We start from the raw sequence: 15,804 nt of genomic DNA on the forward strand, positions 1-15,804 counted from the left end.
AGCGGTCTGACAGGACGCAGAAGCAGGGCAGGCTATGCTAACTGCTAGCCCATGCAGACCGGCAGTTCTGATAACACCGAGGGCGGTCTGGTGGCGGGCTCACCTAGCCTTGACTGTGTTATTAGTGTCGTCGTGTGGAGTGCAGGGGAGGTGTGTCGAAGGTGTCTGGCTGGGAGAGCTAGCATCAAATCGGCTGAGGGAGCCTGGTCTGCTGTGTCCTATGGGTCCAAGGACCACGGCCCTGACTGGAGCTGCACCCGAAGAGGAAACACCGAGGGCGGTCTGACGGGATGCGGAAGCGGGTCAGGCTAAGCTAACTGCTAGCCCATGCAGACTGGCAGTTCCGACAGACATCCTGACTGGCGTTCGTTCGCCTGGACAGTGATTTGGATATACACTCACCGGCCACTTTATTAGGCACACCTGTCCAACTGCTCGTTAACGCAAATTTCTAATCAGCCAATCACATGGCAGCAACTCAATGCATTTAGGCATGTAGACATGGTCAAGACGATCTGCTGCAGTTCAAACCGAGCATCAGAATGGGGAAGAAAGGTGATTTAAGTGACTTTGAACGTGGCATGGTTGTTGGTGCCAGACGGGCTGGTCTGAGTATTTCAGAAACTGCTGATCTACTGGGATTTTCACGCACAACCATCTCTAGGGTTTACAGAGAATGGTCCGAAAAAGAGAAAATATCCGGTGAGCGGCAGTTCTGTGGGCGAAAATGCCTTGTTGATGCCAGAGGTCGGAGGAGAATGGCCAGACTGGTTCGAGCTGATAGAAAGGCAACAGTAACCCAAATAACCACTCATTACAAACGAGGTATGCAGAAGAGCATCTCTGAACGCACAACACGTCGAACCTTGAGGCAGATGGGCTACAGCAGCAGAAGACCACACCGGGTGCCACTCCTGTCAGCTAAGAACAGGAAACTGAGGCTACAATTTGCACAGGCTCACCAAAATTGGACAATAGAAAATTGGAAAAACGTTGCCTGGTCTGATGAGTCTCGATTGCTGCTGCGACATTCGGATGGTAGGGTCAGAATTTGGCGTCAACAACATGAAAGCATGGATCCATCCTGCCTTGTATCAACGGTTCAGGCTGGTGGTGGTGGTGTAATGGTGTGGGGGATATTTTCTTGGCACACTTTGGGCCCCTTAGTACCAATTGAGCATCGTGTCAACGCCACAGCCTACCTGAGTATTGTTGCTGACCATGTCCATCCCTTTATGACCACAGTGTTCCCATCTTCTGATGGCTACTTCCAGCAGGATAACGCGCCATGTCATAAAGCTCGAATCATCTCAGACTGGTTTCTTGAACATGACAATGAGTTCACTGTACTCAAATGGCCTCCACAGTCACCAGATCTCAATCTAATAGAGCACCTTTGAGATGTGGTGGACGGGGAGATTCGCATCATGGATGTGCAGCCGACAAATCTGCAGCAACTGCGTGATGCTATCATGTCAATATGGACCAAACTCTCTGAGGAATGTTTCCAGTACCTTGTTGAATCTATACCACGAAGGATTAAGGCAGTTCTGAAGGCAAAAGGGGGTCCAACCCGGTACTAGCAAGGTGTACCTAATAAAGTGGCCAGTGAGTGTATGTGTTCTTGTAGTTTTTGGACGTGTTTTTGTCTTTGTGTTGCAGTGCTGTGGGTAGGGGGAAATGATGTTTTGTTTTATTTCATATGCGCAAGTGCATGAACTGAAACGACAAAGTGTTTCTGATGGCTGCTACCCCTTATTTGTACTCTCAGAAAATAATTATATTAACTATACTTGAACATTGAAGGTGACAGGCATGGGTGCAAGTACATGAATACTGGGATGGCATCCAGTGCTTTACCTGTGCCCCGTCCGTAGGGTTAGTGTTGCGTCAGGAAGGACATCCAGCGTAAAATTTTGCAAAAATATTATGCAGATTGACAAGACCCTACTGGATCGGTCGAGGCCCGGGTTAACAACGACCACCATTGTTGCTGTGCCCTCACAGAGGACTGGTGGAAACAGTACAATCTGCTGTGGTGACCCCTGAGAAACAGGGGAGCTGGAAGAAGAAGAAGAAGCATATTTGAACATGGCTCTGCTGTAATATTGAATGTGTGTCCAGCAGAATCACATCATCATCATCATCATGTTTCACATGGATAAAACATGGATCAAACCTGGATCAAACAGCAAGAAAAGTTGCAGACTGCAGCTTTAAACATGCAGATGATGAAGAATAATAATTCAGAAGCATAAAACAATGACTTGCTCATGTTGTCTCTCATGTCCTCTCATGTCTCAGGGTGCATTCTGGGGTCTAGTGGTTGGCCTGGTGCTGGGAAGCATCAGGATGGTTTTAGAGTTCGTCTACACGGCACCATCATGTGGCCAGCCTGACCTACGACCCTCCCTGCTAGCTAACTTCCACTACCTGTACTTCGCTCTCATTCTATTGGCTCTCACCTGCCTCATTGTTACTGTGGTCAGTCTGGCCACGCCCCCCATACCTAGAGAACAGGTAAGATCTCTCTTACACACACACACACACAGCACACAAACACACAACACACATACACACATGCAACAAGCACACAACACACACAGGAGTTTACCAGTTCCAGTGATGATGATGGTTTTGTGTTCTGTCCTGTAGTTGAGAAGGCTGACCTGGTGGAGCAGACACAGCCAGGAGCCTCCTGTCAACCTCCCTGACCCCTGCACAGCCTCTACCACCACAAGTTCAAGCCCTGATCCTGACCCTGATGTGTCCCTGGTGCCATGGTGGCATAAGATGTGTTTCTGGTTGTGTGGCCTGAGTGGTACAGGAGCTGCTGCTGCTGTGAGCAGTGAGCAGGCAGCACAGAGCTCTGCCCTGATCTCCCTGCAGGAGCAGCCCCTGTGGAGGAACGTCTGTAACGTTAACGCCGTCCTCCTGCTGGTTTTGAATGTCTTTTTGTGGGGATACTTCAGCTGATGTGTGTAATGTTAACGCCATCCTCCTGCTGGTTCTGAATATCTTTTTGTACAACGTTAACACCATCCTCCTGCTGGTTCTGAATGTCTTTCTGTGGTGATACTTCAGCTGATGGAGTATATATTAGTGCGTTTGAAAATCTTTTCCAAAAGTTGTACAGTTAAAATCTAAGCAGATTAATATTGTCATTGAAATGGTTGAAATTCATTATTTTTTTACAACACAGATTTTGTTGTAAATCAGTGGCTTAGCTTCTGGGTATCTTTCACTAGGAACATTTGCATATTAACGTAGCAATGCCAGTTATGATTTGACTTATTCTTTGTTGATTCTGATAAACTTTGTGCAGGGACAGACAAAATAAACCTTTTACATTATTATTTTTTTAAATTTCATTCATTCATTCATTCATTCATCTTCAGTCGCCTCTCTGGGGTCCGGCCGTGGTGGTAGTAAGCTAAGTAGGGCACTCCAGACATCCCTCTCCCCATCAATGCCCTCCAGCTCCTCCTGGGGCATCCCAAGATGTTCCCAGGCCAGGCTGGACATGTAGTCCCTTCAGCGAGTTCTGGGTCTACCCCGGGGTCTCCCCCCAGTTGGATGTGCCTGGAAAACCTCCAAAGGAAGGCACCCAGGAGGCATCCTGATCAGATGCCCGAACCACCTCAACTGGCTCCTTTTGACGCAAAGGAGCAGCGGCTCTACTCCGAGCTCCCTCCAGATGTCCGAGTTCCTCACCCTATCTCTAAGGCTGAGCCCAGACGCCCTACAGAGGAAATTCATTTCAGCCGCTTGTAACTGCGATCTCACCCTTTCGGTCACTACCCAAAGCTCATGACCATAGGTGAGGATTGGAACGAAGATTGACTGGTAAATTGAGAGCTTTGCCTCCCGGCTCAGACCCTTCTTCACCACAATGGTCCGGTACAACGTCCACATTACTGCTGATGCTGAATAGATTGTCACTTCAATACAGTTCAAGCCATGTTTAGAATGTTATGAAGAGTCTGTGCTGAAACTTGGAAAATGTTATCTATACAAGTGAAATACAAGCAGCCCAGCCACTGAGGATGCACAAACCAGTGCATTCTTAGTGCCGGTCCCAAGCCCGGACAAATGGGGAGGGTTGCGTCTGGAAGGGCATCCAGCGTAAAATCTTTGCCAAATCAAATATGCGGATCATAAATAAGACTCACATACCGGATCGGTCGAGGCCCGGGTTACCAACGACCGCCACCAGTACTGTTAACCACCAGGGTGCTGGTGGAAACTATGCTACTATTGGGTGAAGGAGAAGGAGAGGGGGAAGGCATGTCCAGAGGCAGCTAGAGAGGAGGAAGGGTAGGCGTGTGGAGGTGAGAGTCGGAACTTTGAATGTTGGCACTATGACTGGTAAAGGGAGAGAGCTGGCTGATATGATGGAAAGAAGAAAGGTAGATATACTGTGTGTGCAAGAGACCAGGTGGAAGGGGAGTAAGGCCAGGAGTATCGGAGGTGGGTTCAAACTCTTCTACCATGGTGCGAATGGGAGGAGAAATGGGGTAGGGGTAATTCTGAAGGAAGAGTATGTCAAGAGCGTGCTGGAGGTGAAGAGAGTGTCAGACAGAGTGATGAGTATGAAGCCGGAAATTGAAGGTGTATTGCTGAATGTTATCAGCGCATATGCCCCGCAAGTTGGGTGTGAGATGGACGAGAAAGAAGAATTCTGGAGTGTGTTGGACGACATGGTGGAGAGGGTACGCAAGGAGGAGAGAGTGGTGATTGGAGTGGACTTCAATGGACATGTTGGTGAAGGGAACAGGGGTGATGAGGAGGTGATGGGAAAGTATGGAGTCAAGGAGAGAAATGTGGAAGGACAGATGATGGTCGATTTTGTGAAAAGGATGGAAATGGCTGTGGTGAATACATATTTCAAGAAGAGGGAGGAACACAAGGTGACGTACAAGAGTGAAGGAAAGTACAGACAGGTGGACTCTATCTTATGTAGAAGGTGCGATCTAAAAGGGATTGGAGACTGCAAGATGGTGACAGGGGAGAACGTAGCTAGGCAATATCGGATGGTGGTCTGTTGGATGAATTTGGAGACCAAGAAGAGGAAGCGAGTGAAGACACAGCTGAAGATCAAATGGTGGAAGTTGAAGAAGGAAGACTGTTGTGTGGAGTTCAGGCAGGAGGTAAGACAGGCACTGGGTGGCAGTGAAGAGTTGCCAGATGGCTGAAATAGTGAGGGAGACCGCTAGGAAGGTACTTGGTGTGTCCTCAGGACAGAGGAAGGAAGACAAGGAGACTTGGTGGTGGAATGAGGAAGTACAGCAAAGTATACAGAGGAAGAGGTTGGCAAAGAAGAAGTGGGCTAGTCAGAGAGATGAAGAAAATAGACAGGAGTACAAGGAGATGCAGCATAAAGTGAAGAGAAAGGTGCCAAAGGAAAAGATGTAAGGTGAGTTGTATGAGAGGTTAGACACTAAGGAAAGAGAAAAGGACTTGTACCGATTGGCTTAGACAGAGGGACCGAGCTGGGAAGGATGTGCAGCAAGTTAGGGTGATCAAGGATAGAGATGGAAATGTGCTGACAAGTGAGGAGAGTGTGCTGAGAAGGTGGAAGGAGTACTTTGAGGGGCTGATGAATGAAGAAAATGACAGAGAGAGAAGGTTGGATGATGTAGGGATAGTGAATCAGGCAGTTCAGTGGATTATCAAGGAGGAAGTGAAGAGGATCAAGAGTGGAAAGGCAGTTGGTCCTGATGACATACCTGTGGAGGCGTGGAGGTGTTTAGGAGAGATGGCAGTGGAGTTTTTAACTAGATTGTTTAACACAATCTTGGAAAGTGAGAGGATGCCTAAGGAGTGGAGAAGAAGCATACTGGTACTGATTTTCAAGAACAAGGGCGATGTGCAGAACTGTAGCAACTACAGAGGTATAAAGTTGATCAGCCACAGCATGAAGATATGAGAAAGAGTAATAGAAGCTAGGAGCAGCAGTATGGTTTCATGCCATGAAAGAGCACCACAGATGTGATGTTTACTTTGAGAATGATGATTGAGAAGTATAGAGAACGCCAGAGAGTTGCACTGTGTCTTTGTAGATTTAGAGAAAGCATACGACAGGGTGCAGAGAGAGGAGGTGTGGTATTGTATGAGGAAGTCGGGAGTTGCAGAGAAGTATGTAGGAGTGGTGCAGGATATGTATGAGGGAAGTGTGACAGTGGTGAGGTGTGTGGTTGGAATGACAGATGGGTTCAAGGTGGAGGTGGGATTACATCAAGGATCGGCTCTGAGCCCAGGTTGATGGACAAGATCAGGCAGAAGTCTCCATGGACGATGATGTTCGCGGATGACATTGTGATCTGCAGTCAGAGTAGGGTGCAGGTTGAGGAGAGCCTGGAGAGGTGGAGGTATGCACTGGAGAGAAGAGGAATGAAAGTCAGTAGGAGCAAGACGGAATACCTATGTGTGAATGAGAGGGAGGACAGTGGAATGGTGAGGATGCAAGGAGTAGAGGTGATGAAGGCATATGAGTTTAAATACTTTGGGTCAACTGTCCAAAGTAACGGGGAGTGCAGGAGAGAGGTGAAGAAGAGTGTGCAGGCAGGGTGGAGTGGGTGGAGAAGAGTGTCAGGAGTGATTTGTGACAGAAGGGTACCAGCAAGAGTTAAAGGGAAGGTTTACAAGATGGTTGTGAGACCAGCTTTGTTATATGGTTTGGAGACAGTGGCACTGACGAAAAGACAGGAAGTGGAGCTGTAGGTGGCAGAGATGAAGATGATAAGATTTTCACTGGGAGTGATGAAGAAGGACAGGATTAGGGGTGATTATATTAGAGGGACCGCTCAAGTTGGACGGTTTGGAGACAAAGCAAGAGAGACAAGATTGAGATAATTTGGACATGTGTGGAGGAGAGATGCTGGGTATATTGGGAAAAGGATGCTGAATATGGAGCTGCCAGGAAAGAAGAAAAGAGGAAGGCCAAAGAGGAGGTTTATGGACGTGGTGAGGGAGGACATGCAGGTGGCTGGTGTGACAGAGGAAGACGCAGAAGAAAGGAAGAAATGGAAACGGATGACCCGCTGTGGCGACCCCTAACGGGAGCAGCCGAAAGTAGTAGTAGTAGTAGTAGTAGTAGTAGTAGTAGTAGACAAGTGAAATACAAGCAACTTCATAGAGCTCAAACTGACTTGCCAATGTGCTGACAACTGCATGTGTGTTACTGTAATTAAGAGTTGTCAATTTGTCAACATGACTGCTGCCCCATCCTAAGTTTCTGCCACACATTTCAGCTGATCAATTCCTTTCTCTACCAATTCTCAGTTGCAGTGGTTATTGATGTAGCATCAAAATATGTCATCCCTGTAAGGGCTAGGAACCTCTCCTTCACTGTACCCTCCATAGAAACATACCTCACACACAGTGCCAACTGTTCCGTCTTGCCATCTCTGGCTTCATCAGCCATAATAGCATACAACTTAGATTCGCTCATCTCTCTGACAATAGTTGTCTGACTGGCAGACAAGAGCTAGGTGCTGTTTGATGGGGGTGTATACCTCTGCAAGAAAGGATCATCCATCCATCCATTATCCGAACCGCTTATCCTACAAGGTTCGCGGGCATGCTGGAGCCTATCCCAGCAGTTATTGGGCGGTAGGCGGGGAGACAACCTGGACAGGCCACCAGTCCATCACAGGGATCAAACTGTCTCAAAGGTTTCATGCACTCGAGGAAATTGCCTTTATTTTGGCTTTCAGCTGTTTCGTCATGACCTGGAAATAGAATTCCTTGCTCCCCCAACATGCAAGTCAAAGCCACAACACGTTGCAGGTACTCCCTTCTTTCACTAATTTCAGTGAAACTCGCTGTCGCTATCTGCTGTACAACACTACCTCATGATAGACTTGCTTTGTAGCTATTCCAGCAAACTGCTCTGTCCTCATGTGATTGGGTGGTTTCATGCTTTTGAAACATGCTCAGAGCTTTTCTCAAATTCTTAACTGCACCATTCACAAATACCTCCTTTTTAAGATTTTTACCAAATACCCAGTAAGCGAAGCAGAAGCAGCATTTTTCCTAGAGGAGTATTCCAGCCATTGACACCAGTTTTGTTGGAAGGCTCTTTTTTGCATGTCAAACTGATCCTATGGGTACTGAGACAGCTTTAACTATTTGAGACCTGTGTCCTTATCCCCCAAATCAAAACAAACATGTTGAAATCCTGCTGCTTTGGCTTGGTGGCCGGTATGCTGCACTCTCTCTGTCTCTTCAGTTGTCTCTCTGGTCTGCTCTCTCTCACTCTCTCCCTCATGGTTAAATAGGATAGTGTTTTAATGAAAATGTCCTGTTTACACTGACATATGTTCAAAGTGTACTTGTGGAAAGTATTTACTGTGGGAAAAACACATTGTATCCATGAAATGCACGTGAAATTACGTATATTGTGAATGGAATGCTTTTTTTCTTGGCTTAAGTGGCTGTTTTGCCACTATAACAATTTTGACCTCAGTATCGGTCCACTTTCTCACCTGGTTCTCCTGCTCTTGCTCTCTCTCGTCGTCCTCTCTCTCTGCATCCTCCTCTCGCCCTCTTTGCACTGACAATCACACACAAAAATGCTGTCGTCAACTGAAAAATGACATTGCCCTATACTCTATTAATAAATAAACCAAAGTAAAGGTCATGTATTTAGCAGATGCTTTTATCCAAAGCAACTAACAAAGACACAAACAAACAGAGTATTTGCGGTGTAAATAAATGTATGGGGAGGTGGGGGAGAATACACATTTAATACAGTATATCAATACGCTGCTCAGTGACATGAATTCATTGTGGAGTCCATTGCAATGAATCTGGGCAAAATAGCAGCTGCCTTGGCATATAAAGGGTCTTTCTTGACTACCTGTCCATTTTCTCACCTGGTTCTTCTTACTCTCGCTCTCTCTCTTTCTGCTGGCTCCATCCTGCTCTCTCTGCTTCTCGCCCTCTCTATCCTCCTCTCTCCCTCTTTGTGCTGTCAACCAAAAGGCGAACGTAACAACCAACAGAGAATTTATAATATAATAAAAGCTAAATGGATTGCTGTGGGCAATACAGTGGGATAACATCTTTTTGACCTTACTCGCTCACCTGAACATGGCTGTTTTCCTTAAAAAAAAAACAAAAAAAAACATATCCATCTGTAATGACAACGGATAACTAGACTCACCGGCAGTGGCGTTAAGGACAATGTTGCCTATAGATTTTACCAGGGTTCGTACCCCTGATAAAATCTATAGGCAACATTGTCCTTCTTAATAACTCTGTGACTGTGTGGACATTAAAGTAACTGTCAGGTGTGATGTGCTAAGATTAACTGCGCCCCCCCCCCCCCCAAAAACAAATTGTTAGCACCAGCTGCCACTGCTCGCTAGCCCGTAGTCGCCTGTGGTGCGGGACACCCGGCTGCAGCAGTTCCCGGCTGCCCCCCAAATTCGCTACATTGGTGTCAGAAGTGGGATGGTGACACCGCAAGACCATCGGAAGGGCGTGCGTCCAGAGGCGTAAGGGAGTTGATATGCTGCTTCCCGGAGGAGGAGGGTAGTGTAATGATCATGAATGAGTAGACTCGCTAGCCCCTGGCTAACGGGTCAGACCCTTTAGTCGACTGGTTAACCTAGTCGCCCGTGGTGCGGGAGACCTGGGTTCGCATCCCGGCTGTCCCCTGAATCCACTACACATCTATGAAAAACAGACACTTCCAAAGAGTCAGGATTTGTTCCAATGCTTCAATTCACTATCCATAAAAGTACTGTTAATATTCTGACTGAGAAATTTAAAGGTTTGTTGTATTCAGTCTATTCTAGGCCTGTGGTAGTTAGCTACTCCGCATCCTTTGCGGTGCGTATGTGACACCTAGTGGTGAGAGTGGGTAGTGCATTTTGTGTGCGTGTGTCAGTGTAAATGATAGGTAGCTGTTGTTTGGAATGAAGCAGAGAAAGACAGTTGTTCTATAAGCGTCAGATTCTTGGAGCGATACGTCCTTTTACAAGGGGGAAAAGGGAAAAAACGAGTGTATGGAGTAAAGTATTTAATAAACTTCCATCCGAAGAAGACGTCAAGCTCGAGTTGCATTCATTCTCTCATTTGCTATCTGCCTACGCCTTGTTGGGACACAATTGCTAGGGCAGAATAGTAAAAGGACGTTAACACAGCTAGTGAAGACAACAGAACAGCTTTGCATCACATCAGTGCCCGAGTCACAGCGACAACATGGATTCTCAGAAGGAAGAAAAGAAACCAGAACAAACTTTGGAAACTTGGTCATCTGCCGGCTCTTCGTCAGTCAAGTCACGTGCATCATCAGCTAGCAGTGCTGCGACAAAAGCGAGGGCCAAGGCGGAAGCATTCAAAGTAAAGATCGCCTATGCAGAGAGGGAGGCAGCCATTTTGAGAGAGAACGCGCGCATTGAGGAAAAACAGCAGAGAACACTTGCGGGAGCAGCACGCCGTAGAGCAGAAGTGGAAGCAGGTCTCCATGTATTGCAGTTTGAGAGGGAGGCAGCAGCGGCATCCAGAGATGCAGAGGTTTATGAAGCCGCTGCAGACTTGGAAGAGGAACAGTGAATGAAGAGAGAGCTCAACGCACCAGGGAGTATGTGCAGAACCACTGGCGTAACATATTTATTATGGGCCCTGGTGCAACCAACCCTCGTAGACCCCCCCCCCCCCCCGTCTCTCTCACTCGCTCACACACACACCACCACCACCACCATAGGTGGGTTTAGTAAGTAATTTTAGTAATTTATTTGTATATCACCTTTCACAGATATACAACCACAAAGTGCTTCACAGCATAAAATTGTAGCGCTATCTATCCTTTTTAACTGTCAGGGACAACGCTCCTGAGTTCTCTATACAACTCGGTATCCAATAAACTATTGAAGTATGTTAACTTCGCTTTTTATGTGTTTAAAGTATGTTCTAAAGGCTCTAAATGTCTTACAGTGTCATCTGGTAACTCCAACTAAAAAGGTTGACTACCCCTTTAAGGCGCTCAAGTATTGCATATGACCCCTTTAAGGCAATCTAACATGGTCTAGACACCTCAGTGTGTCACCGAGTAACTTATATTAAAATGGTGGACTAGCCCTTTAAGGTTGTCTCAACATGTCACTTACCATAGCCTAGACACCACAGGAATAAACACACATGAATAATCCACACTCACACAGGTACATAGAATTATATATACAAATGTATTATGAGTAATAATTACAGAATGAATGAAAGTGATAAGCCTCAATGGCTAACAAGCATCTGCATTCAGATATACACAAATTAATAGGACTAACACATTAGCATACAGCTCAATAACCCTATAAATAAGCCGGCAATAAAATAAAAGAAAGTCAACCCCCAGTTGCAGGCCTGTTTCTTTATCGGGTACGTTGGGACCCTAAACAGCCCTCTTCGTTCCCCTTGGAAGCCCGCACATCCAACTTGTACTCACAAAGAATGCTCCTCTTCGTCTCGCGCTTCTCACCGCAGCACAGCAGTAAACGTCAGGCAGGCAGCCATCCTAGCTAACTGGCTAGTTAGCCGTTAGCACCATCTCACGGTCGAACCGTGCGCTCGCCTCGGCAGCCCAACACGGCAACAGACGACTCCTTCTGCGTTCCTCGATGGTCGCATGAACCCACCACTACACTGTACTGATAACGTTACTTCGCTAAACTAGAAGACGGCCCGACTCACTGTGGGGAGAGCCCCTCACCGCATCCAGTCCATTCGCGCGTCTTGCTGTGCTAACAACGGACACCAACTGGCTAGCTCGCTCCGTAACGTCGCTGGGTCCACATATGGGACTGACGAGTAGTCAGTTTGTCTCCCCAGTTCACACAAACAGTTCCTGGGATGGGTCTCGGTCAGACACCCGCACACATCACTGTTCACTAAACTTCAATTACATTTCTCTCACCGCAAAATAGCATATAACCACTCGACATCACACTGCTCCGTTTGGCTCACAGGAGGGACGAGAGACCTCCTTCTCCCCGTCCAGTCTGCTCGTGCTGACGTTTTCCGCTGCCCTCTCAACCAATCACATTCAAGGTAAGGTATTCTCTCCACAGCCAACCAATCACAACAATGGTAAGTTTCAACACGAAAGTAAATGCATTTCACATTGGTAAACAACTGTTTTGCAGAACAATATCAACAATATAATATATTCATATTCAAAAGGTATACAAAATAACAAACATAGGCCAAACTCTTATCTAATAGTGCAATGTAATATATCTAAGGCCTATAATTTAACCACAGGGTTACAAAATATAACAAATAAAATAGAAATATCAAAGTAACAGACAAAGTTTACACAGATGAGTTATTGTAAAGGTCAGTACGTCAAAGATTGGCTACACTACAGAACCACGGAGAGCGGACGCACCACGGATAGAGTTGGGAAACCTAAACAGACGGTCTCTAAACCAAATCAGTCGACAAGGCAATGAAACAAGTCAACAAAACAACTAGGCTGTAATATAGCTAATAGCCTGGTCATTCGACAGTACCAGGGGAGCACACATCACACTCAAAACCTGCTAGATTGCATGGTTTGGCACGCACGCAGCACACATTGCAGCTTTCCTTTTTTTTCCTTGCTCTCCTTCCTCTTTTTACATCCACTTTTATGTGTGTAACTCATGCTTGCTTGCTGGATTTTATGTTTCTAACGTTACTTAGGTAGGCTAGATAGGTAAATGATATTGCACGCGCTAAACAAGCTATCATCACTAGGACAATGCATGTAGAAATGTTGACGCCCCCCCCCTAGCGACGGGCCCTGGTGCCACTGCATCGGCTGCACCACCTATATTTACGCCAGTGTGCAGAACCACACTCCGGAACAATGCGCTCAACATCCATTTCCTGAATCACAGCATGCACTTAGAGAGCCAAGTCCCCCTCTTCAAACCATCACTCAGCAGTCTCAAGCTCACCCTCACAACGTCAGCTACACACAGCATGCTGGAATGGACCGTGAGGGCCAGCAGAACAATGCAGCACAAATGCAGCTTGCTCCAGTCCCTCCTTCTTGCGCCTCATCAGAAGGCTGCACAGACACACCACCCCAGATGCCTGATTTCACCACCTATTTGATAAGGAGAGAGTTGGTGAGTTCCGGGCTGACCCAATTTGACGACCGTCCAGAGAATTATTGGGCATGGAAAACCTTATTCCAGAGCATCACACGTGACCTCAACCTGACGCCGTGAGAGGAACTCGACCTAATCGTCAAATGCTCGGCCCAGAGTCATCCACCCAGGCTAAACAAATCAGGTCAGTCCATGTAATCGGCCCTGCAAAAGGAGTCAAACTAATATAGCAGCACCTAGAGGAATGGTACGGGTGCCCTGAGGTCATTGAACATGCGCTGCTGAAAAGGCTTGAAGATTTCCCACGCATCACCAACAAAGACCCTCGCCAGCTGAGAGAGCTGGGCGACCAGCTACTGGATTTGGAGTCTGCAAAGTGGAGTGGTCTCACACCTGGGCTTGCGTATCTCAACACTGCACGGGGTGTTAACCCCATAGTTGAAAAACTCCCTTACAACCTGCAGGAAAGATGGGTAACACTAAGGCTCCAGATACAAAGAAGACTATAAGGTAGCCTTTCCACCTTTCAGCTTTTTTGTACAGTTCATCTGCAACCAAGCAAAAACCAGAAACGACCCGAGTTTTGAAATCTCCTCATCCAACTGTTCAAACAGCCAGAAGCCAGACAGAGCAGCTAAATTCAACAACAAGCCGTCTGTCTTCGTTAAGAAAACTGAGGTGTCAGCCACAGCCCCGAGCTCCCTGAACAACCAGCTTGAGAAGAAAACTGACGGGCCAGATAAACATTGTCCCATCCATAACAAGCCCCACCCCCTTTTTAAGGGTCGTGCCTTTAGGAGCAAGCACCTAGATGACCGGAAAGCTTATCTAAAAAAAAACTCCATCTGTTACCGGTGTTGTGCTTCCACTAGACATGTTGCGAAGGACTGCAGAGTGTCTGTCAAATGCAGAGAATGTGACAGCGAAAAGCGCATCTCTGCACTCCATCCTGGTCCCGCTCCCGGGTCAGCCAAAGAGACCGAATGTGAACCAGAGCAAAATAGAGAAAAAGAATGACGTTCTCCTTGATGCAATGCACTTGATGCACCTCCAAATGCACTGAGATATGTAGTGACAATCGCCAGCCCAGATCATGCTCTAAAATCTGTCGGGTGAGAGTTTACCCCTCAAACCAGCATGACAAGATGAAACGTGTCTATGCAGTGCTGGACAACCAGAGCAATAGATTGTTGGCTAAATCACAGTTCTTCCATCTGTTCTGCATTGATGGTAACTCCTCTCCCTACATTCTGAGGACATGCTCTGGCATAGTTGAGACGGCGGGGAGAAAGGCAAGCAACTTCACTGTGGAGTTACTCGATGGAGAAACCATAGTGGTGCGCCCTACCCTCACAGAATGCAAAACAATGCCAGATGACAGGAAGAGGAAATTCCCACACCAGAGATAACGCAGCACTTCCCTTACCTCGCTCCAGTGTCTGGCAAGATCCCGCCTCCAGATCCCAGTGCTCAGATCCTTCTACTCCTGGGGAGAGAAGTCTTAAGTGTGAACAAGGTACATGAGCAGCATAACAGCCCCCACAACACACCATATGCACAGCGCTTGGGTTTGGACTGGGTCATCGTAGGAGAGATCTGCCTAGATAGAGCTCACCAGCCTACTGATGTCAATGTCTACAAAACAAACTCTCCCAAATGGCAGAGCCTCATTCTTCACACCATGCTCTAAGAGTGTCCATGTGAAACAGCGAGTGAGTTCCCATCCTCTTCAGTACTTACCTGCCTCACTGTGTTACTCCAGACCCTCCAAAGGCCTCATTGCTGACACAAGCTGTCTCGGAGATTATGTTTTCTTGAGGACTGCAGACGACAAGAAGACGGCCCTGTCAATTGAAGATAACAAAGAGGTGTATCTCGCTGAAGACAACCACTGGGTGGCACCACTGCCTTTTCGCTCACCACAGAGCCGGCTTCCGAACAACAAAGAGCAAACGAAGCAGAGGCTGTTGTTGTTGCAACGCACCTTCCAAAAGAAACCAGGAATGAAAGAACATTTCTTTGACTTCATGTAAAAGGTCATGAAAACCATCAAGCAGAACCTGCTCCGCCTCTGCAGCCAGGTGAGGAATGTTGGTATTTGCCAATATTTGGCATTTACCATCCCCAAAAGCCCAATAAAATCAGAGTGGTGTTCGACTCGGGTACCCAGTATAATGACATCTCACTCAATGATGTTCGGCTGAGAGGGCCTGACCTCAACAACACATTAATAGGTGTCTTGCTGCGTTTTCGCAAAGAGTGAATAGCCATCACAGTGGACATTGAGCAAATGTTTTACAGCTTCAAGGTGAAAGAAGGACACCGCAACTATCTTTGCTTTCTGTGGCACAAAAACAACTGCCCTGAAGAGGAGATCATTGATTACAGGATGACTGTACATGTCTTTCGAAACAGTCCGTCGCCAGCTATTGCTATATATGGACTGCGATGCACAGCAGAGCGTGGTGAGGCAGAACATAGCACAGATGCTAAAGAATTTGTGCTGCACAACTTTTATGTTGATGATGGCATCACATCTGTTCCCAGTGAGGAGGAAGCTGTTGACCTCCTGAAACGCACGCAGGAAATGTTGGCGGAGGCAAACCTGAAACTCCACAAGATGGCCTCCAACAGCACCACAGAGGAGGCCTTTCCACGAGAGGACAGAGCAAAGGAGCTCAAAGACTTGGACTTGAGTGCT

At 47.0% G+C, this 15,804-nt stretch overlaps 1 protein-coding gene across 1 annotated transcript in view; it reads left to right on the forward strand.

Moving 5' to 3' along the window:
- The window catches only part of slc5a9 (solute carrier family 5 member 9), a 551,736-nt gene extending 548,400 nt beyond the window's left edge, over window positions 1-3,336 (forward strand). The window contains exons 13-14 of the mRNA XM_056275631.1: window positions 2,305-2,520; window positions 2,656-3,336. Coding sequence (XP_056131606.1) covers window positions 2,305-2,520; window positions 2,656-2,976 — 537 coding nt within the window. The 3' untranslated portion in view covers window positions 2,977-3,336. The remainder of the gene's footprint in view (window positions 1-2,304; window positions 2,521-2,655) is intronic.
- The last annotated feature ends 12,468 nt before the right edge of the window (window positions 3,337-15,804 follow it).

The sequence above is a fragment of the Lampris incognitus genome, chromosome 3, assembly GCF_029633865.1.
Source record: "Lampris incognitus isolate fLamInc1 chromosome 3, fLamInc1.hap2, whole genome shotgun sequence".
NCBI lineage: Eukaryota > Metazoa > Chordata > Actinopteri > Lampriformes > Lampridae > Lampris > Lampris incognitus.